Genomic DNA, 24,690 nt, shown 5'->3' on the forward strand with positions numbered 1-24,690 from the left:
TAACCCTCAACCAAACCCTAACCCTATAGTAAGTGCATGTAGTTGCTTAATATTACTCAGTACTTAAATAGATAATTACACTGTAACAATGACACTTAAAATAAAGCGTTACTGAATTTTCTTAGGGTGTCACACGTTCACATTTAAATCTGCACATAACTACATCTGTAAATAGTGCATTCATAAATCTGTCAATAATTTTCTATATTTGTATTACTGTAGTGTATTATATTTAATTGTATCCTCTATTCTTTATTATTGTGTTATATTCTTTTTTTACTGCACTGGAAGCTCATTTCTGTAAAGATGCAAAGCTCTTTCTGATTCAGATTACATTACATGACTGACACTTCTGCTACAAAAGTTTGTAATTATACTTTCATGCTAAAAATATGACATTTAATTTAAAGCCACTGCTTTCCGTTCTCAGCTCTGATCTGATGATAAATGGTAAAGCAGAGGAAGAATGATAAATGCAAATAAAACAATGCAACTTTAACCCTGTAATTGTGCAAACATCAATTCATCTGTCACAGTATTTGTTCTTGCATATTGTTCATGGGGATTTTAATACATTTCAGTGTCTTTTTATACAATAAAGAGTTTTGGCGCTGTGAACTGATGTCAGTAAGTATTATTATAATTTGTATAATTAATAAGGGTGGTAGATATAGGAACTTGATTTAGTATTTTACTTTGTCAAATGAAACCAAGGAAGAATGAATTGGTAACACTTTACAATAAGGTTCATTAGTTAACATTAATGAATGTATTAACTAACATGAACTAACCATGAGCAATACACTTTATTTTAAGGAGTCATTGTTACAGTGTAATTATATATTTAAGTACTAAGTATTAATTAACAACATACAATAGGGTTAGGGTAGGATTAGTGTTTAGTTAAGGGTTAGTTGCATGTAATTATGCATAATTTACTGTTATTACTATGTAACAATGTAACAAGGACATTGTAAAATAAAGTGGGTAACACTTTATTTTACAGTGTCCTTGTTACATATGTTACTTATCATAGTAATAACAGTAAATTATGCATAATTACATGCAACTAACCTTTAACTAAACACTAATCCTACCCTAACCCTATTAAGTACATGTAGTTACTTAATATTACTCAGTACTTAAATATATAATTACAGTGTAACAATGACACCTTAAAATAAAGTGTAACCATGTGTTACCTACATTTGTTACTGTATTTATTAATCTTTGTTAGAAACCCAGCTGTTCATGTTAGTTCACAGTGCATTAACTAATGTTAGCAAGATTTTAATAAAGTATTAACATTAAATTAACATTAAAGATGAATAAAAACTGCATAAGTGCAGGTCATTATGAGTGCATGCAAACTAATGTTAACTAATGAACCTTATTGTAAAGTGTTACCAGTGAATTGAACCCTTTTCCATTAAAAATCAAACAACCAAAAAAAGCGAGTGCATGGAAAAAGTTGAGATTGCATGAGAAACAATGTTCGTTAGAGTTCGTGAAGGCTGTTGTAAACTGAAGTTTCCACTGAGGTAAATCTGCAGAAGTGCAGCTCGTGCTCCTGCGCGCGCGGCCGCGCCGATCTCGCGAGTCTGAAAATAGAACCCGCGACTCGCTTTACACAAACATTATGCTTTTTCATTAATGTGTTATGAGCGCGTGTGCAGATGAGCGTATATCGGTGTGTATGTGTGTGTGTGTGTGTGTGTGCGAGTGTGTGAGAGAGAGAGGCTTGAATGGTTGTGCTTCACATCAAAGGCTCAGGCAAGTCTCTGCATTAACAAGCCCCTTTGTTTCCTGAGAGAGAGAGAGAGAGAGAGAGAGAGAGAGAGAGAGAGAGAGAGGAGAGAGAGAGAGAGAGAGAGAGAGAGAGTATTTATAACACTGTTATAAATATTAGAAGATTAAAAAAAAAAAATGAAAAATATTTTCATGGTAATTTTTTTTTCTTCATTATTGTTTTATTATTATTTATTTATTTATTTATTAGTGTTGTTAATGCTTTGGCAATGTAAATATTTCTTTCACCATGCTAATAAAGCTATTTTAATCTTGAGAGAGAGACAGAGAGAGAGAGAGGATTAAGTTCACCTTTATTATTACAACTGACTCGCTATTATTACAAAAGATTTACAAAAACATATACACAAATTTTTTTTTTAAATAATTAAATAATTACTTTTTTGGGGAGTGACAGAGAGAGAGAGAGAGAGCGAGAGAATATTTATAACACTGTTATAAATATTAGAAAATTAAAAAAAATATATTACTATGCTTATTTTCATGTTAATTTATTTTCTTCATTATTCATATTTTATTATTAATAATTTATTAATTTATTAATTTATTATTGTATAGTGTTATTAATGCTTTGGAAATGTAAAGATTTCTTTCACCATGCTAATAAAGCTATTTGAATCTTGAATCTTGAATAGAGAGAGAGAGAGAGAGAGAGAGTTACAACAGCAGGTCTCTCTCTCCTGACACCGACGACCCCTGTGATAACCAACACATGAAGTTCTTCGACATCAACACCAAACACACACGTGACACACACACACACACACACACAGCATGATGGAGAATATGATCCTCAATAAAATCATCCTGTTTCTTAATAATTCAAAACCTCATCATGGAAAACTCTGAAGGGTGTGTCCAGTAAAACACTCGGTGGCTGGAGCTCGACGGGTTCTTTACATGTGGCTCGACCTCAGTTAAAGGATGTGATTTAATTAGTTTGCTACTTAAATGCGCCTGGAGATTATTTAGGAAGCACAGTATGTAATTTTTAGGATCTGCATTTATCCTGGAAACCATCAAAGCCTGAAACGCAGCCTGATGGTGTTGTGTTGTGCTCGCATGTGTTTTTAACTCTTCATCTCTTCAAAATCTGGACTTATAGTGAAAGATAAAGATTATGTTGAGGTTTTGAGACAATATGTTATGTGCACCATCATGAACAAGCCTTGCAAACATCAACTTTTGCTCAGTGAACGTGTTAGTTTTGCGTTTCCTGCCCCTGTGGCTTTGTTCGAAAATGGTAAATTATACACTTCTGACACCTGAAGTCTGTGCAGAAGATAAAGAAATGATCTAGGCCAAGCCGAGGAGAAATCCCTAAATCTGACTCGACCCCGTCCGACTGACGGCATGCAAATATCAGCTCAGGACGGTGGAAAACACTGAGAAATCATTAGGAAAACGATGTGGAAAAACTGCTTCCATGATTAGCAGCTGTCTATATTTAATCAAGGCAAATAAACAAGGTCTCATTTATAATTTAGATTTGCATGCATTAAAGAGGCCATTTTTAATCCATTTATTAATATGCATGGAAGATATTGTATAAATATGCAGCCTTATGCAAATACCAGACACATTTGTGTTTGTATTTAATTCTTATTCCCAGCTGTAGATCATGACAGTAAATGTACCCAGATATTATTGCACAGCATGGGGAGGAATGAAGGAAGCCATCATTATTATTATTATTATTTCCCATTAAAACTCAACACTGAAAAAAGAGTCCAAACTAAAAAAATAAGTCATGCACAAGAAGGTGATCGCTCTGGGTTTGACAAACAACTTCATACTTTTCACCAAGTCTGATCAGCATATGTATATTTAGTATGGCATTATTTTGTGTAGTAACTTCTATGGGTAATTAGTTGTAGTAACATGTAATTGGGTGTTGATATACAGGCTGTTTCAATACATTCAGAATATTTTTATATTACATATTTCTTCTAAAATTATATTTATAATTTATAATAAAATAAATTATATAAAAATGTTGTGATGTTTATTATTACTTTGCCAATATAAACATCCAAAAAATATGTTATGCCAATAAACCATAGTAAAAAGAGAAAATCTCTTCTAACTTCAAGAAATTCTTCTCAAGGAAAACTGGAGCTCTTTGTCTTGGTTTATTGCTCGATCGCTAAAAAACACACTAAACTCTTTGATGATGGGTTCATTCTGGCTCATTTTACCTCAATCAATTGTCACTTTATATTTCAGTGAAGCGAAACCCATGTTTCTTAATAATTAAGATGGTCTAAAATATTTATCTTTTACATCCCTCTTTAAATGCTTTCCATTTTTTTTTTTTTTTTTTTGCATTTTATTCGTGTGTATATAATAGTTTCTTACGATCTCCATCAAAAAAAGCCCTGAAACTCAAAAGTGTCGTGTCCCTTTAAGAGCGCCCCCCCACTCGGCTCATTTCAGCTGTCAATCACGCGTCGGTCTCTTTGATCTTCGCTGTTCTAAAGCGCGACTGTTTGTTACTTTCAAGTCGCGCGCGGCTCGTCACAGCACACAGAAGTTTTCCTCTCTCGCGCGGGTCTCCAACGCTCATCCGAGCGCGCAAAACAACGACAACAACAACACTCAGAAGTAGATTAGTAAAGTTGTCTGGTAGAGTACAGTATGCCGCAGCTGAACGGCGGAGGAGGAGATGATCTCGGGGCGAATGATGAGATGATCGCGTTTAAAGATGAAGGAGGAGATCACGAGGAGAAGATCCGCGAGAGCGCGTTCACGGAGAGAGACCTGGCCGATCTCAAGTCATCTCTGGTCAACGAGTCCGAGATCAGCCAGAACAACACGCACCCTGCCGTAAGTGTGTGTGTGTGTGTGTGTGTGTGTGCTGTGGATGATGTTCGTGTGAGTGAAATAAAGTGTGTTTGTAATGAGCAGGTGATCAGAAGAGGACAGCAGGAGGATCAGAGGATCTACACTGATAAACGAGAACATCTGGACGACGGTGAGACTTCACACACTATACACACGCTATACACACACTTAGACTCACACACTTAGACACACACACACTCACACACACACTATACACTCTAACACATACACTCACTCTCTCACATACACATGCACATACACACACAAACACACACACTTAGACACACACTGTACACTCTTCACACATACATTCACAAACACACACAATCAAACTCACACACTTAGACTCAAACATACACACACACACACACACACACACACAAACTTGTTTGTTTTGTGTGTGTGTGTGTATGTGTTTATGACCTTATTTACACAAATCTGTGTGTGTGTATGTATGACCTTATTTACACAAATCTGTGTGTGTGTGTGTGTGTGTGTGTGTGTGTGTATGTATGACCTTATTTACACAAATCTGTGTGTGTGTGTGTGTGTGTGTGTGTGTGTGTGTGTGTGTGTGTGTGTGTATGTATGACCTTATTTACACAAATCTGTGCGTGTGGCTTTTAGAGACAAAACTGTCTCCGGAAATGCGCTAAATCAGACGACGTTTCTTGTTTGCAAAACCGATGCTTAAAGTAAAAAATAGTTTTCATTTAATATTCATCTTGATTTAAAGCGTCTTTAATTGGGAAAATTAAAAACTTTCATCTACGTCTGATACGCAACGGATGGACTTTTCTCGGGGAAAACCTGAAATCCGCATCAGTAAATACGCCGTTGACTCATTTTTAGTCTTTTTTTTTTTGTCTATCGCAAACATGTTTGATCTATTTCCGTTATTTGTGTTTTAGAACCGAAACCGCTTTGAAGAGAACCTGTGATTGATCATCGTTATGTATTTTACAAGAGCGGCTATAAATACGTGTACAACACAAGAGGGTTTCTGGAGGTCATAAAGACCAAGTTTTCACAAGTTCAGAGATTTATTGTTGTTCTCGCTCTCGTTTTCTCCAGTGCCCAAACATCACGATGGTGGAATGTACAAGGCATCGTACTCTGGATACCCGTTCCTGATGCTTCCCGAGCCGTACCTCCCGAACGGACCCGTCTCTCCAGCCGTAAGTTCTTCCATTAGGATTCGATCATTAGAGTCCAGGTGTGTGTGTGGGAACAGCTGAAGACAGGCCTGTAATTACACTAGAAGAAGAGAATCCCACTCCATCCATTCCTTTGATGCGGATCTTAAAGGGACAGTACACACACAAAAATGAATCATTTACTCACCCTCGGGTTGTTTCAAACCTGTATGAGTTTCTTCTGGTGAACACAAAGGAAGATATTTTGGAAGAATATGGGTAATCAAACAATTGTGGGGTACCAATGACTTCCATAGTATTTTCTTTCATACTATGGAGGTCAATGGTGTCCAAAATATAGGGTGAATAAATTAGTACTTTTTTATGGGTGAACTGTCCCTTTAAGCTCAGTAGACGTTCACGTTGCTTTAGATCTGTTCAAACTTACAGCAATGCATGTGAAGTTTTGGTGTCATGATGCACACGTTTGTGTTGTTTGTCCTTGTATCATTGGGACGTGGTTCTTTAAGTCATTGATGAATATCTAATTGTGTTTTATCTTAAAGGGACAGTACACCCAAAAAATTTATCATTTACTCACCCTCGGGTTGTTTCAAACCTGCATGAGTTTCTTTCTTCTGTTGAACACAAAGGAAGATATTTTGAAGATTATGGGTAACCAAACATTTGTGGGGTACCATTGACTTCCCTAGTGTTTTCTTTCATACTATGGAAGTCAATGGCGCCCAAAATATCTCATACAGGTTTGTGTATCTATCATTCTTTAGGTAAGATGTCCCTTTAAGATCAGTAGACATTCACATTGCTTTAGATCTGTTCAAACTTACAGCAATGCATGCGCGTCTCGTGAAGTTTGTGTGTCATGATGCACACGTTTGTGTTGATTGTCATTGTATTATTGGGACGTGGTTCTTTAGTCATTGATGCATATGCAATTGTGTTTGAGTGCATGTGTGCGAACCTTGATGCCGTCGACCAAAATGAACGGTCTACTTGCGTATAATCGTGCTTATTACTCTGTCATTTGTCTGAAGTCTTTCGCCATGATTGTGTGGATATAGTGTATTTATGAAGAAAAACACGTGTACAGTAACTGAATCCAGATTGTAGCTCTTGAAAAGGTTTCTTATGAAACGCACCTGACGTGTAGTTATAAGCCTGTAATTACACCAGTTCTTGATCAGTTCTGTATCTTGCGCTTTTTTTTTTTTTTCAACTGGAAAGTTCACAGTTTTACCAACATACACACACAAAAACCTGAACAAAAACCCTACTGTGTCTTTATGAAAGCATATGTAGGAATGATAATGATGATGATTTGGTGGCTTTGTGAAAGTCCCGTATAGCTGTGAAATGACATTTTTGAAACGTCTTCCAGGTTTTTCTCAACTTTTAATGCTGTTCAGTGAGTCGATATGAATGTTCAGGGACGTCATATACGGGAAACGTTGTTATGATTAGTGTTTATGCCACAACTAGTGCTTTTTTTAAATTATTTGTTTAACGCTCTTTTCATCAGTCCCATCCGAATTCAAGTGATTTTTCCTCCGTAAAAGCAAACTGTAAGGTCTTCCAAATTTGAGGATTTTTCCTAGTGCCAAAAAAGTGAAGATTATAAGTGATGTTTGTGTTCTTGATTCAAGCTCTTTACCCACAATGCACAGCTAAGCTGCTGATTTTACACGACCATCGGGAATCCCTTGTTGAGTTGACAATTAAACTCCTTAAGTGTTGGCGATGGATTGAAGTCGAAGCTCAGGGCTTGTTCTTGGAGTAAACAATAGACGAACACTGGCTTTGTGTCATAATCCATCCAGAGCAGCTCTGACTGACGGCGATAAGTAACAGACACTGGATTACACCCTCTTTAAGAAAAAAGCTCATTAACCCATTCTGCCACTTCAATACGGACACAGTGTGCCATTGGAAAGCTTGCAAGTTGTAGGTCTGAAAACTCGAGGCACAATGACCGCGTGTCGCAAGCGTGCTTGAAGCTCAAAGCTCAGATCTCCTTTAGCCGGAGGTTAAATCACGCCAACTTCGTATTAAAATACAAATATTGATAACAGACCCCACTTGGCCTTGGTCTTTGAAGCGAGCGCCTGCGGACGAATCTGCAGAGTTATTTATGGAGCCGGAAATATTTGGGAAACTATCAAAACCTGTCGGATCCCCTCAGGTGTTTATAGCTGTAATTATTGGTGTGGTCGTGTCTGTTCCACCGCTCGCGAGAGAAAGAGAGAGAGAGAGAGAGGACAGGTGTTTAAGTCGTCTCGGAGCCGTGCTCAAACATGTCAAGCGCCTGAAGTCAGGGCTGTCGAGCAAATTCTTCTCAGATGAAGAGGACTTTTATCAAGGTGTGAGGCAGATGATGTAGTAGCTCCAGCGACTGGACTGGGTTTCGGTGTTTGATTTTCCCTGTGAAACGAGGACATTGTGTCTCTGTGTTGATTCTATCTATTGTCTTGTCTGGAAATGTATTTTCTGTGCTTCTAAAAATTTGTCCAAATGAGTCAAAAGGAATTATTTGAAGACTCATACGTCTTCATATCACCCACAAGTCTGAGTTTAACACATTGAGAGGTTTTGTTTGAGCTCCAAACTTATTTATAACTTCGTATCATCGACGTAACCATGGAAACCATGTTTTCTTATAATATTACCAAGCGGCAGCAAGTCTGTTTCAAAGCAGCTTTACATTGATAACAAGTAAATAATAGAATATAAAAGAAAATAATAAAATAAAGCATATATATTGAAAATAGCAGAGGGCCTAAAACAGACCCTTGTGGCACTCCGTAATTTACTGACGTTATCTTTGATTTGATTTTGCCCGTTTAAATTGACAAAATGGTAGCAATCTGATAGGCTTAATGCCTGTCCCTGAATACCAGTGCAATTTTGTAGTCAATCTAGCAGTATTTTATGATCCATAGTGTCGAACGCAGCACTAAAACTAGCATTGAGATACAGACTCTGTCTTTCTGTGCCTCCATTCGGTGACGACAAAAAAATGTGTCCAAATGAATCAAAAGGATTTATTTTAAGACTCGTACGTCTTCATATCACTCACAGTCTGAGTTTATCACATTGAGAGGTTTTGTTTGAGCTCCAGACTGATATGTAACTTAGTATAATTGGCATAACAGTGGGAACTAATTCCATGTTTTCTTATAATATCACCAAGTAGCTGCATATGTATTAAATAGCAAAGGGCCTAAAACAGATCCTTGTGGCACTCCATAATTTACTGACGTTATATTTTATTTCCCCATTTAAATAGACAAAATGATAACAGTGTGATAGGCTTAATGCTTGTCCCTGAATACCAGTGCAATGTTGTAGTTGGTCTAAGATTATTTTATGATCTATAGTGTCGAACACAGCACTAAAACTAGTATTGAGATACAGCGTTGGTCAGAAGCTAAAAGTAAGTCATTTGTAATTTTAACTTGCGCAGTTTCTGTGCCTGAATCCAGAATTAAATATTTTATAGTTATCATTTTAAGCAATCATGTTGATTTGATGTTGGACAGTGTTGATTCGACCAATTGTCTTGTCAGGAAACGTATTTTCTGTGACAACACTTCAGCCATCTTTAATGAAGCGAAGGAAAAATGAGTCCAATTGAATCGTAAGCAAAGCAGGATTTATTTGAAGACTCCCACTTCTTCATATCTCTCACAGTCTGAAGATTTCTTTCTGAGTTTACCAGTTTGAGATCCAGACTGATGCTGTTTCATATCGGTGTTTGTGCTACTGTACGTCTTGTCGTCAAGACTCTCTCTTAATGAATCAGCCCACACTAAAAGTGAAAGAAAATCCCCCACCTCAAGGCAACCTATTAGTTTCTGGCAGTCAGTCAGTCGAGACCCAGGCAGTGACGCATGTGTGATGCGAGCGGGTGTTTTGTCTTGTAGATGAGTGTGAGAGGTGAGCCGGCTCGTTCTCACCCAGGTGTGTGTGTGGAGTCGTTCTCCCCCGACCCGTTCTCCAGACGTCCTGTAGGAAAGTCACTGAAAGACAATCACTGCAGGGATGTCATGAACAAACGCGTACTGCACAGTTTTTACCACGACTCACTAGCTCTTGATTCGATTCTGATCTCAATTGGATCTATATATAGTCACTTGGATGTTTTTCTTCAGAATACAATCTAGGTTTGTGAACCATAGAGTATGGGGAACTCTGTCAGTTGGTACATTGATGATAAAGGTTAAAATTAGCAACAAATTAGTCCAAACTCAATTGCTAGTTACTTTTAGATATAGTAATCAACACTAAAATTGAGTTTTAAATCGCACACAGTGATAAAAAGGTTTCTACTTCAATTTGTTGTTGAAACAAAATGTATTTCAGTGGCTGTCATAACTTTTCATGACAGATGTATGCAAACATGCATTCAATAATGAAGGTTAACTAAATATATAGTGCATATATTAATTTATCCTTTCTAGTATATATTCAATTCATACAGTTTTTGTTTTTTAATTGTTGTGGGTTCCCTATGTTATTAATAACATTAATAATTATTATGATTTAGTTTGATTATTATTTTGCACTCACAAAAAAACAATGAAAAGAAAATGAATAGTAGCCTAAATAGCCAAGCAGTAGAAAATGAATAGTATATAGCAATCAGTTCAAAACAATAATATATCAAAATTATGACTTTACAAAAACATATTACAAAAATAAAACAACGTAAATATGATAAATAAAACTATTTAACAAATATTTTAGAATTTTAGTTAATATTTTCATTTCATTTTTCTGAATACAGAAAGTCAAACTTTTTTTGAATGTTTTGTTACGTTTGTGCTTTAATGACTCTTACTATTCTTATTTGGGCTTGTTTATTTGCATTTCAGGCTTATTTTAAGCAGAAAGTGTGTGTATTCTGCAAATGTATTTGTTGCAAGTGTAAATGTTTAGTTTACAATATTGTATATTATAGTATATTGTTAAGATGTGTGGAAATATCTGCGTTGTGACTGCAGAACTTTTGTGGACTTTTAAAATCCTGTTGAGACCCTGTTATAAAGCACATACTAACATTATTACTGTAATTTAACATGAATAGTTAGTATGTTACTACCTTGAAAGCAAAAACGCTGTTTCTTTTTGATAAGTAAGGGATAATGTAGATCCAGCCGGTTGTTATCTCAGAATAAACCCTGACGGGGTGATCAGGATCAGGTCTTCATCAGCCTGAAGGGGTTTATTCTGAGATAACAACCGGCTGGATGTACATTATCACACTTATTACACGGATATTTGCCACATAAGTAAATAATTAGACACAATATTTTATGAAGTTTTTAAACGTAAAGCTTCCGCGGAGAGAGCAGTTTCAACTAGACGGACATTTAAGAGATACGGTATACAGTCATACACTTATTACACTGCATTTCACCACATAAATAATTATGAGGATTAGAGATTTCAGATTAAACTGTTTTAAAACCGTACCTGTTTATATCTTATAATCCAACAGTGTACAAAACAATAGTCACAAAATGGCCGCCACTGCATTTGTATGAAACAAGAGAGCGAGTGAGTCCACGATACTGGATGGCATAATTAAATAACTGTACACAAATATTGATTTGACTGAGTTTTAATATTTTATTAGCTCACCAAACGCAAAACTTCCACCACGAAGAAAACCCGTTCCTAGTGAGTGTATAGCGCTGATGAGTCCAGTGACCCGGATGAGCCTGTGTTTCTGTTCTCAGAGGTTGTTATCTGGGAATAATACACCGCTGGATGGAGCGATTGACCAATCAGAATCAAGTATTCCACAGCGCCGTGTAATAATATACGATAATGGTGCTCTGCGCTCATCCAGCTTACGTTCTTCATGAATTAGCGGCGTGCGTCCAGTAGAGTCAGCGTAGCTCACAGCGCCATCTGTTGGTGAAAATAATCACCACATGACTGCTGCTGTATGTTGGGCGGGCCTTTTTGTAATGTGGGTTTGTGGGTTGTTTTGCTGTAAAAAGGGAACGTCTGCTCACCTTAGTTTATGGACGTTGAATGGCTTTTCTGAGGTAAATGTGACGTTATGTGACATTTATTGTTCACAAGCTGTTTTTCGGTGGTTGAAACACTGATTGATCGATTACATGAGATGTAAGTTGTTCTGTATCTTTCAACATTCCTTCTGATGTTCACTGATGTTTATTTGCTGCTGTAACTAGTAGAGGAAGAGATGAACTGAGATCTGGCACACATTAAAGAGACACAAAAACACACAATAATTCATTTGCAGAATAAAGGGGCGGGGCCCGGTTGAGTTAGTTAGTAGTGTGTTAAACTGGCGGTTATGGTAAGGGGCGGGGCATTCCCAAAACACACACAAAGCGCTCGACCAATCACAACACACTGATCCAGCCGACCAATCAGAGCACAGTGTGCTTTTCAGAAGGAGGGGCTTCATAGAGACAGGAAGTAAACAGAGCGTTACTGACAGACTGGGAAGAGAGGAGCCGCAACAATGGAGAATATGAGGAGAATAATCAACATTCAAGCAGGAAAACCTGTTCTAGTAGAGCCTTTGTGATTATAGGGCCTCTTTAAGAATAATGTGCATTCACTTTAACTTGTAATTATAAGATTAGCATGTGTAGGATGTTGATGATGCACCAGCCAATGTGTTAAAGGAAATAAATTGAAACTTTAGCTAATTTAGTTGTTATAGCACAAAATGATCTCTTCTTACTCTACATCAAGTTTCTATAGATTTATACAAGCTGTTTTACAGTAATAAACTGGCAAATGCCAGTGTTCAAGTTCTTCACTAACGAAACCAATTATCATTCAACTATAAAGCATCTCTGAAGAAGATGATAGTTATTCAGCTCAAGTCAGTTCAATAATAGTGTTGATGATGCAAAGCATCATTATCTAGCCGATAATATCACTGAATATTAATTCTTGTAAACATACTTTTATGTTGTAATATTCATTTACCGCTTGCAGTGGCGAACAAACCTGGTTAATTAGGACGAGGTTTGAGTCCTGCTCTAAGTCTGTTGATGTGTCCTAGATGAGTTTGATCCGTCCAGTCATTGGTGAATTGCTCAGTTTTCCATAATGTTAAATCATTGATTCCCACTGATCTGTGGGACGGCAGTGAGTGAGTGAGTGAGTGAGTGAGTGAGTGAGTGTGTGAGTGTGTGAGTGTGTGAGTGTGTGAGTGTGTGAGTGTGTGAGTGTGTGAGTGTGTGATGGGTAGGTTTAGGGGTCGGGATAGTGTGTGTGTGTGATGGGTAGGTTTAGGGGTCGTGTGTGTGTGTGTGATGGTAGGTTTAGGGGTCGGGATAGTGTGTGTGTGTGTGTGTGTGTGTGTGTGTGTGTGATGGGTAGGTTTAGGGGTCGGGTTAGTGTGAGTGTGTGTGTGTGTGAGTGTGTGTGTGTGAGTGTGTGTGAGTGTGTGTGAGTGTGTGTGAGTGTGTGTGAGTGTGTGTGTGTGATGGTAGGTTTAGGGGTCGGGATAGTGTGTGTGTGTGTGTGTGTGATGGGTAGGTTTAGGGGTTGGGTTTGTGAGAGTGAGTGAGTGTGTGTATGTGTGCTTGTACCCAGCTGTGGCAGTGCTGCTGGTAGATGTGTATCAGATGCGAGTGTGATCACACACACATGTGTGCCGCCCCTGTGGCTGCTGAGGCTCCAGTAGGTCTGGCCCGGCACTAATTCGGGTGCTGGGGGCGTTGGCTGACCCCGGTGGAAGAGCACACACTCCTGTGGGACAAACTCAGCGTGTCCCGCAACTCCCAGATCCCGCTCTTCTGCTCCGGCTGTGCGTTTACGAGGGGAAAAGACCGAGATCACCCGCTCTGTGATGTCATGAACGACTCTGTTACATCACAGATGTGAAACGTGACGTCTCGTGTTTGTCGATCGTGAGCGTGCGAGATTAAAGACTCGAGTAAACGAACGTGTGTGTGTGTGGATGTAGAAGTGTAAATATTGCAGTTTTGGTAATGATGAACACATGGTTATTCGCTCCCCGTTCCAAAACTTTTCTTTTTTTTTGGACCTTTAAAATATGTTCGGTAACACTTTCAATAAAGACCATGCTTATAATGAATTATAGATCCGTTTATACTTTGTGTATGATGGATTATGAACATGCACATTGAAAAAGCAAATGCATGATGTTCTGAGTAATTATGAATATATTTATAAAATAGTAATACTTACTTATAATGAATTATAGCCCCATTTATACTTATTTATAAGCATGGACTTCATTGAAAGTGTTACCATATGTCCTTCTATATTCAGCTGAAGAAAGTGAGTCACATGGGTTTCTGGGTGAACTGTCGCTTTAAGATGATTGATCTCAAACTGATCATATAATCTGTAGTGTCGTTGTCTTAAGTCTGTTCGTAGATCTGCAGTTTGTAACTATTGTGTGGTTCATTTGATTTCACACCGACAAAAAGTTGCCCGAACTTAAAAACAAAACAAGGAAACCGGATGCAATCAATTTAAGTTAACTCAACTAACAACTGACAATACGTTTGTTCAGCTAATGAGTAACATGTAATTATTCCATGGCAAATAAAGAGTGTTTAGCATCTTCTACCTGTATGTTTGATTTTCAAAGCCAACTACATGATGATCTGAGGCAAACATGGACAAATATATTAAACCCAACAGTTGAACGATGAGACGCACATATTCCTAAACACACGCTGATGATCAACAGATGTTAATTCAGTGAAGATATGATCTCTGAACCCTTAATCAGCCAACTAACAGTGACCGCAGCAGCATAAATGAAGCCATATTTAATAAGAGTTACCACATCATTTCAAGCTGCAGTGCATGCTGGGAACTTGCATAACATTGTGCAACGTAAAATTGTTTGTTTTGAACAAATACTGGAGTATCAGGTCAATAAAACAGACTACTTTTTTTTACAGTTGTAGTTTTATCGCATGTCTCTTTGTTGCATCATTTGTATATTGGCATCATATTGACCAGGAGCCACTAATGTTACGTTTATCATGAAAGGCTGTTCGTGTGGTTTCTTGGTACTCAAATCACTTGCTGTTGTCATCATCACTTGTTGTTTACTGTGTGTGTGTTTTGGGACAGAGGTTAAAGAGAAGGGTAAAGCTGACTAACCTACTTCCTTCACGATGACAATCTCTATCACACCAGCTCTCTCTAGTGTGTCCTGATCTGTGAAATACTGAGAAACACATGGCCACATCGTCCCAATCTCAGTTTTATCTACATTGTTGTTTAAGTTAATCATCGTATGTAAAGCTTGTATTTGAAGTTCATATTGTGCACTAACTTCAGCTGAAATACCTGTTGTCCTCAATCAATCTGTCATCTGATTGATCGTTTAGACTCTTATTAGGGATGCACGATATATCGGCCACCAAATCGGTATCGGCCGATATATGATCATTTTTAATGTTATCGTTATCGGCCCAATAAGAAAATTTGGCCGATATATTAAAGCTGATAATGTATTATCTCCTTCAGCTGAGACTATTCAGATGCGACTGTTCAACATGATGGTTTTGAATTGCTTGAAATATGATTAGAATCACTTAGAAAAAGGAAAATACAGTAAAGTAGTGCAACATGTGCAGCAAAAGTCTGAGATATCGGCTACATAAGATTATAATGAGAACACAATTATAATTTTCTGCTTGGGATATAGTGAGACTTTTGTTTTTGTAACCAGGCTTTCAAAAATTATATAAATATTTGGATTTGGATTTAGATTTATCGGCCAATATATCGGTTATCGGCTTTCAAATATAAAGAATTATCGGTTATCGTTATCGGCCAAACTTTTCATATCAGTGCATCCCTAACTCTTTTATCAAGTAAAAGTCTTTTAGTGTAACTGTACAATCGTCCTCCTTCAGCTCTTGTGTTTCTGCTGTCAAATCTGCACTGATTTTTATCTAGTAAACATAAGAATAACTTTGATATTGTTAGTAATATTTCAGACTGACGCAGCTTCGGTTTACTTGATTATACAGACATAATTGTTTAGAAAAATCATGAGTATCAAATATGATCATCAGGCTTTTGAGGAACTGAATCTCATGATTGTATTGCATTGCATTATCTTTGATAGTAAAACTAGTGATGCACGATATATGGGCCACCATATCGGTATCGGCTGATATATGTTCATTTTTAATGTTATCGTTATCGACCCGGTAAGAAAATTTGGCAGATATATTAAAGCTGATAAATAATGTATTATTTCCTTCAGCTGAGACTCTTCAGATGCGCACTGATCAACATGACGTTATTGAAATGCTTGAAATATGATAGTTAAATGCAACATGTGCAGCACAAGTCTGACATATCGGCTACATAACATTATAATGAGAAGAACATTATAATTGTGTGTTCGGGATTTTAATGGTCAGACTTTGTTTTTGCAATCAGGCTCTCACTAATTATATAAAAACTTGGATTTTAGATTTATCGGCCAGTATATCGGTTATCGGCTTTCAAATATAAAGAATTATCGGTTATCGTTATCGGCCAAACGTTTCATATCGTTGCATCCCTAACTCTTTTCTCAAGTTAGTACAATTGTACAAGCGTCCTCCTTCAGCTCGTGTGTTTCTGCTGTCAAATCTGCACTGATTTTTATCTAGTAAACATAAGAATAACTTTGATATTGTTAGTAATATTTCAGACTGACGCAGCTTCGGTTTACTTGATTATCCAGACATAATCTTTTAGAAAAATCATGAGTATCAGATATGATCATCAGGCTTTTGAGGAACTGAATCTCGCAAATGTATTGCATTGCATTATCTGTGATAATAAAACTAAGCATTTATTGTGAAGGCATCAGAAAACCTTGGCGTCCGGAGCGTCACTCAGAAGCCGTTGGACACGTGTTGCTCACGGGATTGGGGAATATTGAGCGTAACGAGCGGGGATGTTGGCAACTGCTGCAGTTGTGGAAATATAGATGTTCATTTCAGCCGGGCCGTCGCCACAAACTGATCACTGTGAGAGTAGGGAGATCCCAGATCTGCTGCCCGCTCCCTTATGGAACGTGGTTTTCTGTGCGGTTTTTCCCCCTCTTATGATCGTCTGAAGCCAACTGGAAAGCATTTCGCCGCTAAAAATAGCTCTCCGCTTGTGGGACCCAGAACAAGGTCTTCTTGGATCTCGAGGAAAAAGAAAAAAGGAGCATAATGACAATCTCAAAAGTAAAGCTCTCTTGTAAGATGTGAACAATTTCAGGGAAACCCCCCGCTTCTACAACAATCATGTTGCTACATGACGGCAATGGTGAATTTAGCACTTCTTTTAAACTGTTTGTTTTCATCAGCGCACATGCACACGCGTGTGTGCGTGTGTGTGTGTGTGTGTGTGATGCCGCTGACATACATCCTACATCCTGTGCTGGGTGATCTCAGCGAGGTTTCTCTGTCTCAGTGAGAGTGGAGTGAAGGTGAGGTGTGCTGTGGTTATGCCTGTGAGTATTTGTGCAACTGCACTTTTACTACCATGCAAACGCTGCAGGAGCTGCTGGAGGAGGAGAACGCGAGTGTTTCCCTCCGTCTGCGTCTTATCTGATGGCTCGGAGAAGGTGTGGGCGTAGGGCTGTGGAGTAACTAAGGTGTGAAGCTGCTCTCCTGCGGAAGGGAGTCAGCAGTAAACACTGAGGCTGTAACCACGCGGCGCACCTGGTGCACCTCGTCGAGAACGACTTTAAACAGTCGAAGGCGAAGGCACGTTTTTCTTCCTTAACCGTTTCACTGCCAGAGAGCTCTGAGGCGCGTAGACGGTGGCCGACGTTTCCAGGGTCCGAAAACCAACGCGATTCACGCCTATAGGAATCGAGCTTTAAAACGAGGGACTGTTGGATAAGCTCGTAATGTTGTTGGGGGGAGGGGGGTTTCGTGGCAAAGCAATGGAAGAACCAAAGTCCTTAAAAGATCCTTTGTTCCTGGTGTCAAGAATATTTGAAAAATTTATATTCGGTGACACTTTCATTAGTTAACTTTAGTTGAACTAACATGATCTAACCATGAGGAATATATTTGTTACTGTATTTATTCATCTTTGTTAATGTTAGTTCACAGTGCATTAACAAACGTATTAGTAAATGTTGAAATTAATAAATGCGGAAGAAGTGTTGTTCATTCTTAGTTCATGTTAACTAATGAACAGTGTAAAGTGTTTCCGAAAATTCCCCCTTTTTCCACTATAAAAACCTTTTTGTGCAATGGAAATGTTAACCCTATAAAGCCTGCACATTTCTAATGCCTCTAATATGATCAAAACTTTGCTGAAAAAAACCTGTCGCACACAATCTACCACATGCCTTTAGATTGTTTTATCACGTAAAAGTCTTTTAGTGTAATTGTACAATCGTCCTCCTTCAGCTCGAGCGTTTCTGCCGTCAAATCTGCACTGATTTATATCAAGGAATATTGTTTAATATTGTTAGTAATATTTCAGACTGACGTCTTAAATTTCAGAATATCATACATAATTTTTTAGAGAAATCATGAGAATCAAATATGATCATAATGCTTTTGAGGAAGGTTTATTTGTTAATCTCTCCATCATCATTGTATTGCATTGCATTATGTTTTAAAAATATCATCTTACTAAGACATTATTAGCAGATATTGATATTTCAATGCATTTTATGTGAGTATCTGCTACGCTATTATAAATATCTCATTGATTTACAAGCAAGCATCAGAAATCTCATCTTTCCTTTTGCACATATTTCTGCACCAAATTGCATATTTTTGCTCCGTTTGAGCTGTTTTTCCCTCCATATTCCCACTATATCAGACTATATGAGCCGCGACCGCCCGATGCTCCTCATGGATCAGTTGATGCCTGTGAAAAAGCTTTATTTTCAGGAGTGTTCGTGTGATTCACGAGTGGAAGTGAAGCTTCAGAAAGATCCGAGTGCGTTTGAAGAGACTCCCTGTTGTTTAATGGCAGATGAAGTTCATCTCCGGTGTGATTTACAGCGGGATGAGATCATCCCCAGACTGTGTCGTCCCTGCTTGTTCTGAGGGTTAAAGATCCAAAATATGACCGTATTTGGTTTTGATTCAGACCCTCGCACTCTTGTGTTAATTTATGCCGACTTCTGCTTTTAATTATATCCTTTCCAGCCCAACGTTCTGATGAAAGGATCGGGAAAAAGCCTCGCTGCGAGTGTCCGTCGCGTCGAGTCTGGGGATGTGGAGGGTGGGTGGGCGTGTTTTTGACAGATCTTCTTCGCTTGCTCAAGGCTTTGTGTATGTTTGGTTGTTTGAGTACAGTTGTGTGCGGTAAGATCTTGTGGTTTACCATGGAAAATGAGACCAGACCGAGCCTTCTCTCCTCACCTGAAAAACAAAGCAACCCTGCAAACACAGAAGACACGATGGAAACTTTCACTGACTTACTATTATTTTGCATTACTAGATCAAACGCAGCGTTAGTGGATGTTAATAAATCCAGATTAATGTTTACCACACAGAAGTGCAATCTCAATAGAGTAATTCTAAGGGTTATAATCAGGTTTCTACTAAACTAACATTTTTTTCAAAGTTGTAAATAAAACCAAGATTACTGGAGAACATTTTACAAGAATATACCATTTCAGTCTTTAAGTAATACGTGTTTAATAAAACATGACATTTTTGAGAAATTTTGTCCGATTCTTAAATATTACAAATGGTTATTATTGTACCAAAGCTTTGATGTTTTGTCAACCGTTACATTCGGGGTGAGCTTCAACCCCATGACATTAGACCTGTGAAACATTGTTTTTCTTTTCTTTTTCTTTACTTAAAGCCCTTACATTATGAAAACCTTTATAATGCATTATAGTATATGTTAATGCACTATATCTTTTCATAAATAAAAGTTAAAATGTATTATACAGTCAAACCAACATTTATTCAGACACCTTCAACATCTCTCACATTATCACAGTTTATTCGCTATAGTTTAGAAAATGGTAATGAAATATGAGCAGAACTCAGTTGATATTTGACTGGTTTTGTCCGTCCTTCTGTTAGACTGTCTCACACATGAATTATGTTATGTTAAATTTAACTACCCAATTAGATAATACCAGTTTAGCTCAACCAGTCACCAAGCAATGCTTCATTGTGTTCAGTCTGTGTGTGAAAAGAGCATTAGCAATTAAAGAAAACACACTTCAGCAAAACATGATCAGCTCAAAGTGTCCGAATCATATTTGGTCCCAAAGTTACTGGTAGTCGCTGTATGAAGAATATTTGGGTATAATATGTCACACTTTACTTTATTTTTGCTCTCCTCACTTACAGAAATGAACTATAGTGTCCTGATCACACTAGTGAAGAAATATAAAAAATTATATCTGGTGTCTGAATTGTGTTAGACACATTGTGTTAATGTGGTTTAATGCATTATACTTTCTAAAGGTGTGTTTAATTAATAGATAAGTATTTTAATGTATTATAACTGTGGTTGCAATTATTCATGAGATCATACAGTGCATTACAAGGCATAATTAATGCATTCAAATATGTTTATAATGCCTTGAATCATGTGGTTTGATTATTTAACTATGATGTCAGAAAGATCAAACCTTCATTTTTCGTTAGGGAAATGTCGCCGCATAACCGGGTTGAACACACCGTTAAACTGGTGTATTTCTTTATTGGTGAAAGCATGAGAAAATAATATAATAAAATCAGAATTGGGCACATAATAAAAAAAATTAAAAAAAAGATAAATAATGTGTTTAAAATTCAATTAGCTTTTAATTATATCCATGTGCATGTGTAAATACACTTGAATTAGATGAATTACTGAATGTTCTTGTGTAATGATGTGTTGCCGCACCAATGTGCTTGTGTGAAGTCATATTAAAGAAAGCTTATCTATGAACAAACCTGCTAAACAACTGCAAAAAAATATTTTCTTACTTAGTATTTTTAATCTTGTTTCCAGTCCAAATGTCTAAAAATTCTTAAATCAAGATGCATTTACTAGATTAATAAAATGCCATAAGATATTATGTTTTGTTTTCTGGGGAAATAAATCAAAATTGAGTTTTTGCTGAAAACAAGCAAAATGATCTGCCAATGGGGTATGAACAAATTATCTTGTCCATTTGAATTAAGATAATTTTTTCTGACCCCATCAGCAGATCATTTTGCTTTTTTTAAGCAACAACTTAATTTTGATTTATTTCCCCACAAAACAAAACATAATATCTTATGGCATTTTATTACTTTATCAAATGCATCTTGATTTTTAAGAACTTTTAGTTATTTGGACTGGAAACAAGACAGAAATACTGAGTAAGAAGAGCATTTTTTTGCAGTGTAGAGATCAGCGGCCTGACATGATGAGGATGAGGATGATGATGATGAGGATGAAGATAAGGAAGATGATTATGAGGAAGATGATTGAGGATGAAGAAGATGATTATGAGGATGGTGAAGATGAGGAATATGATTGAGGATGATGAAGATGAGGATGAAGAGGTGCGCAGTGGATCATGTCTCCCCACAGCGAGTCCCAGCAGGAAAAGTCATATCCGCAGTTCTTTGTGCGACTCTTTCCCATGTTTCTGCTGTAATGGAGCGCTGGTCTTCCTCACCGCGCTCGTGTGTCTCAGACAGAGCTTTCCCTGCAGGAGCTGCTCTCCATTAGTGTTCTGGCTCGGGGAAGTCAGCGGGAATTATGGGACGCAGGGGGAAGGAATATCCAGAGCCGGTCCGGTTTCTTGCACAGAAAACCACATATTTACAGTACAAATCCTCATCAGACAATGCTCCGACCACAGGACAAATGGGATGCAGTGTTTGTAGCGGGAGGAATGACAGCAGAGGCTCGGATCCACGCTTTCATCTGATCTGATTCATCTGATCTGAATCCTCTGATCTGATTCCTCTCATCTGATTCTTCTGATCTGATTCTTCTGATTCCTCTGATCTGATTCCTCTGATCTGATTCCTCTGATCTGATTCTTCTGATCTGATTCCTCTCATCTGATTCTTCTGATTCCTCTGATCTGATTCCTCTGATCTGATTCTTCTGATCTGATTCCTCTGATCTGATTCTTCTGATTCCTCTGATTGCTCTGATCTGATTGCTCTGATCTGATTCCTCTGATTCCTCTGATCTGATTCCTCTGATCTGATTCCTCTGATTCCTCTGATCTGATTCCTCTGATCTGATTCTTCTGATCTGATTCCTCTGATCTGATTCTTCTGATTCCTCTGATTGCTCTGATCTGATTGCTCTGATCTGATTCCTCTGATTCCTCTGATCTGATTCCTCTGATCTGATTCCTCTGATTCCTCTGATCTGATTCCTCTGATTCCTCTGATCTGATTCTTCTGATTCCTCTGATTCCTCTGATCTGATTCTTCTGATTCCTCTGATCTGATTCCTCTGATCTGATTAATCTGATCTGATTCCTCGGCTATAGGCCGAATCCCTGGAGAGATCCGATCCACACGCAGGTCCTTATGTGACACAAGACTTCAGATAAATGCTGTGTAAATCATGTTTTAGGCTGTGTTCATCCTTGGCAGGTTTGGTTTGATTAAACCGATCTCTGAGTTCATTTGAGGAGCGCTTATCCCATTGTTATGGTCCTAAAAGCTGTCCAATCAGGGTGTGACCTTGTCCTTGTTCATTTTTGTTTTGTATCTTTAGGTTCAGTGTTAAAGTCCCTCTGTAGTCAATCATTTTTTCCCTTAAAACTCATCTTTGATCACCAAAATATACATTTAAAGGAGTCATAACCTAGTATTACATTGGATACCTACTGCTGTATTAAAGTCTTTCAGGCCCTTCTAAAAAAGAAAAGTGGAAAAAAAATAAACACAGACCTACTTTTACCCTTATTTCTGAAGGCATTATTGTCTCGCGAGATCAATGCGATGTTTTGGCTGTCGTGGACGCTCTATATGGCTCTGCACGCCAGTTGAAAGGGTTGTTGGGACAGCGTCATTAAAAATGAATTTCATCCACTGGTCCCTGATAGTTTCGTCCGATTTTGGGAGATGAAACACATTTACATGTTTTTTATGGCAATCAACCACAGAGCAAGTCCGGTGTGCACTCGGTTTCTCCATCTTTCTCGACTGAACTGAATATGAGGGGGAGAGGGGAAGGGGGGGCTTCCTGCTGCGGTGTCCATATATGGTATATCCTACTACCTCATGACGTCAAGAGGGAGCTGAAATCAAAATCTCGTATTTGAGTGCGCGTGCACGCGCGCTGGTTTATTTACCCTGAGGTAAACAAACGCTTCACTTTTAAATATCGGCTTCCCGGCCAGTGTATAATCGTTAGTCGATCATAACATACATTGATTCTCGTGGAAAAGTGAAAATTGCAGGTTATGACTCCTTTAAATGCTTTTTCCTTGAAAAAAAAATTCTTCATGTCTTAAAATATCTTGAATGTAACTCGACACCCTTATTTAGCCTAATTTAATATGTGTGGTTCTATGAATATGCAAATGAGCCCCGCCTCCACTCAGCTCAGAGATCCACTGGTTGACGATCACACATTGATCTGATTGGTTACAAGGTAGTTTGTGACGTCAGAAACACCAGCGATTTCAAAGCGTGTTTTTGAGACTGTCTTTGGTTCACTGCAGTTTTAAGGAGGAAATACTCAGCAATGGTGTCGACTTATGAATTTACACATGCTTTGACTTAAAGCAGATTAAAAACACCACATAGACACATAAACAACAATAAAAGCTGGATTTACACCACAGGGGGACTTTAATGTTTCTGTTCTTCATTTTATTACTGACTTTTCACTCTTTTTAAAATGTTATTTACTTAATTGAAAAAATCTTTGAAAGCTACATGCTGATGTTATAAAATATGTTATAAAATATATTGCTTTCTAAACTAATTATGTATGCTGATAATAATTATATTTTGTTTATGAAATAGTTTTTGCTATTAAAAGTGGTATTGAGATCTGTGTAATTTCACAGATATTAGTACAGACTACTGAAATATCACACGAACACTCCTGAAAATAAAGCTTCTTCACAGGCATCAACTGATCCATGAAGAGTATCGGGCTTTTACGCCTCATATAGTCTGATATAGTGAATATGGAGGGAAAAACAGCTCAAACGGAGCAAAAATATGCATTTTGCTGCAGAAATATTTGACATTTGAGCAGAACTGGCTGTTAAAGGTGCAGTGTGTAATATTTAGGAGGATCTGTTGACAGAAATGCAATATCATACATATAACTATGATTTCAGTGGTGTATAAAGAGCTTACATAATGAACCGTTATGTTTTTATTAGCTTAGAATGAGGCATTTCTCCACACACCGTTTCTATGTTTCTACAGTGGCCCTGAGCGGACAAACGCGTTTCGTCACTATGTTGTTCCTCGTGTAAAGAAGCTTCAGCTAAAGTCAGCAGATAAAACACTGACACAATGATGAACAAGTAACAATAACATTCGCAATAACATATCGTTTTACTGAACAATTAAGTAAACCTAATTTCTTTATCTTTGTAAAGAAACCTCAGTGTTTAACTGGCTACTCTCTGCTCTCTCAGACGACGACATCACTTCCTGTCGGCCACCGTAACTTCTGTTGGGTGCAGTTCACAACCTCACCACTAGATACCGCTAAAACTCTCACACTGCACCTTTAAGTAAGGGATAATGTAGATCCAGCCGGTTGTTATCTCAGAATAAACCCTGACGGGGTGATCAGGATCAGGTCTTCATCAGCCTGAAGGGGTTTATTCTGAGATAACAACCGGCTGGATGTACATTATCACACTTATTACACGGATACTTGCCACATAAGTAAATAATAAGACACAAAAAAGTTGAAATATTTCATTAGGTCTTTAAAC

General features: G+C 37.8%; 1 protein-coding gene and 1 long non-coding RNA gene across 5 annotated transcripts in view; one reads left to right on the forward strand and one right to left on the reverse strand.

The window, feature by feature from the left end:
* Positions 1–24,690, reverse strand: part of LOC311276886 — a 374,569-nt gene that overhangs the window by 14,141 nt on the left and 335,738 nt on the right. The window lies entirely within an intron of this gene.
* Positions 4,265–24,690, forward strand: part of tcf7 (transcription factor 7) — a 64,640-nt gene continuing 44,214 nt past the window's right edge. For all 4 annotated transcript variants that reach the window (XM_084386626.1, XM_084386624.1, XM_084386625.1 and 1 more), the window contains exons 1-3: positions 4,265–4,635; positions 4,717–4,783; positions 5,728–5,831. In XM_084386626.1, coding sequence (XP_084242752.1) covers positions 4,447–4,635; positions 4,717–4,783; positions 5,728–5,831 — 360 coding nt within the window. In that variant the 5' untranslated portion in view covers positions 4,265–4,446. The remainder of the gene's footprint in view (positions 4,636–4,716; positions 4,784–5,727; positions 5,832–24,690) is intronic.

The sequence above is a fragment of the Rutilus rutilus genome, assembly GCF_951802725.1.
Source record: "Rutilus rutilus genome assembly, chromosome: 18".
Lineage (NCBI taxonomy): Eukaryota > Metazoa > Chordata > Actinopteri > Cypriniformes > Leuciscidae > Rutilus > Rutilus rutilus.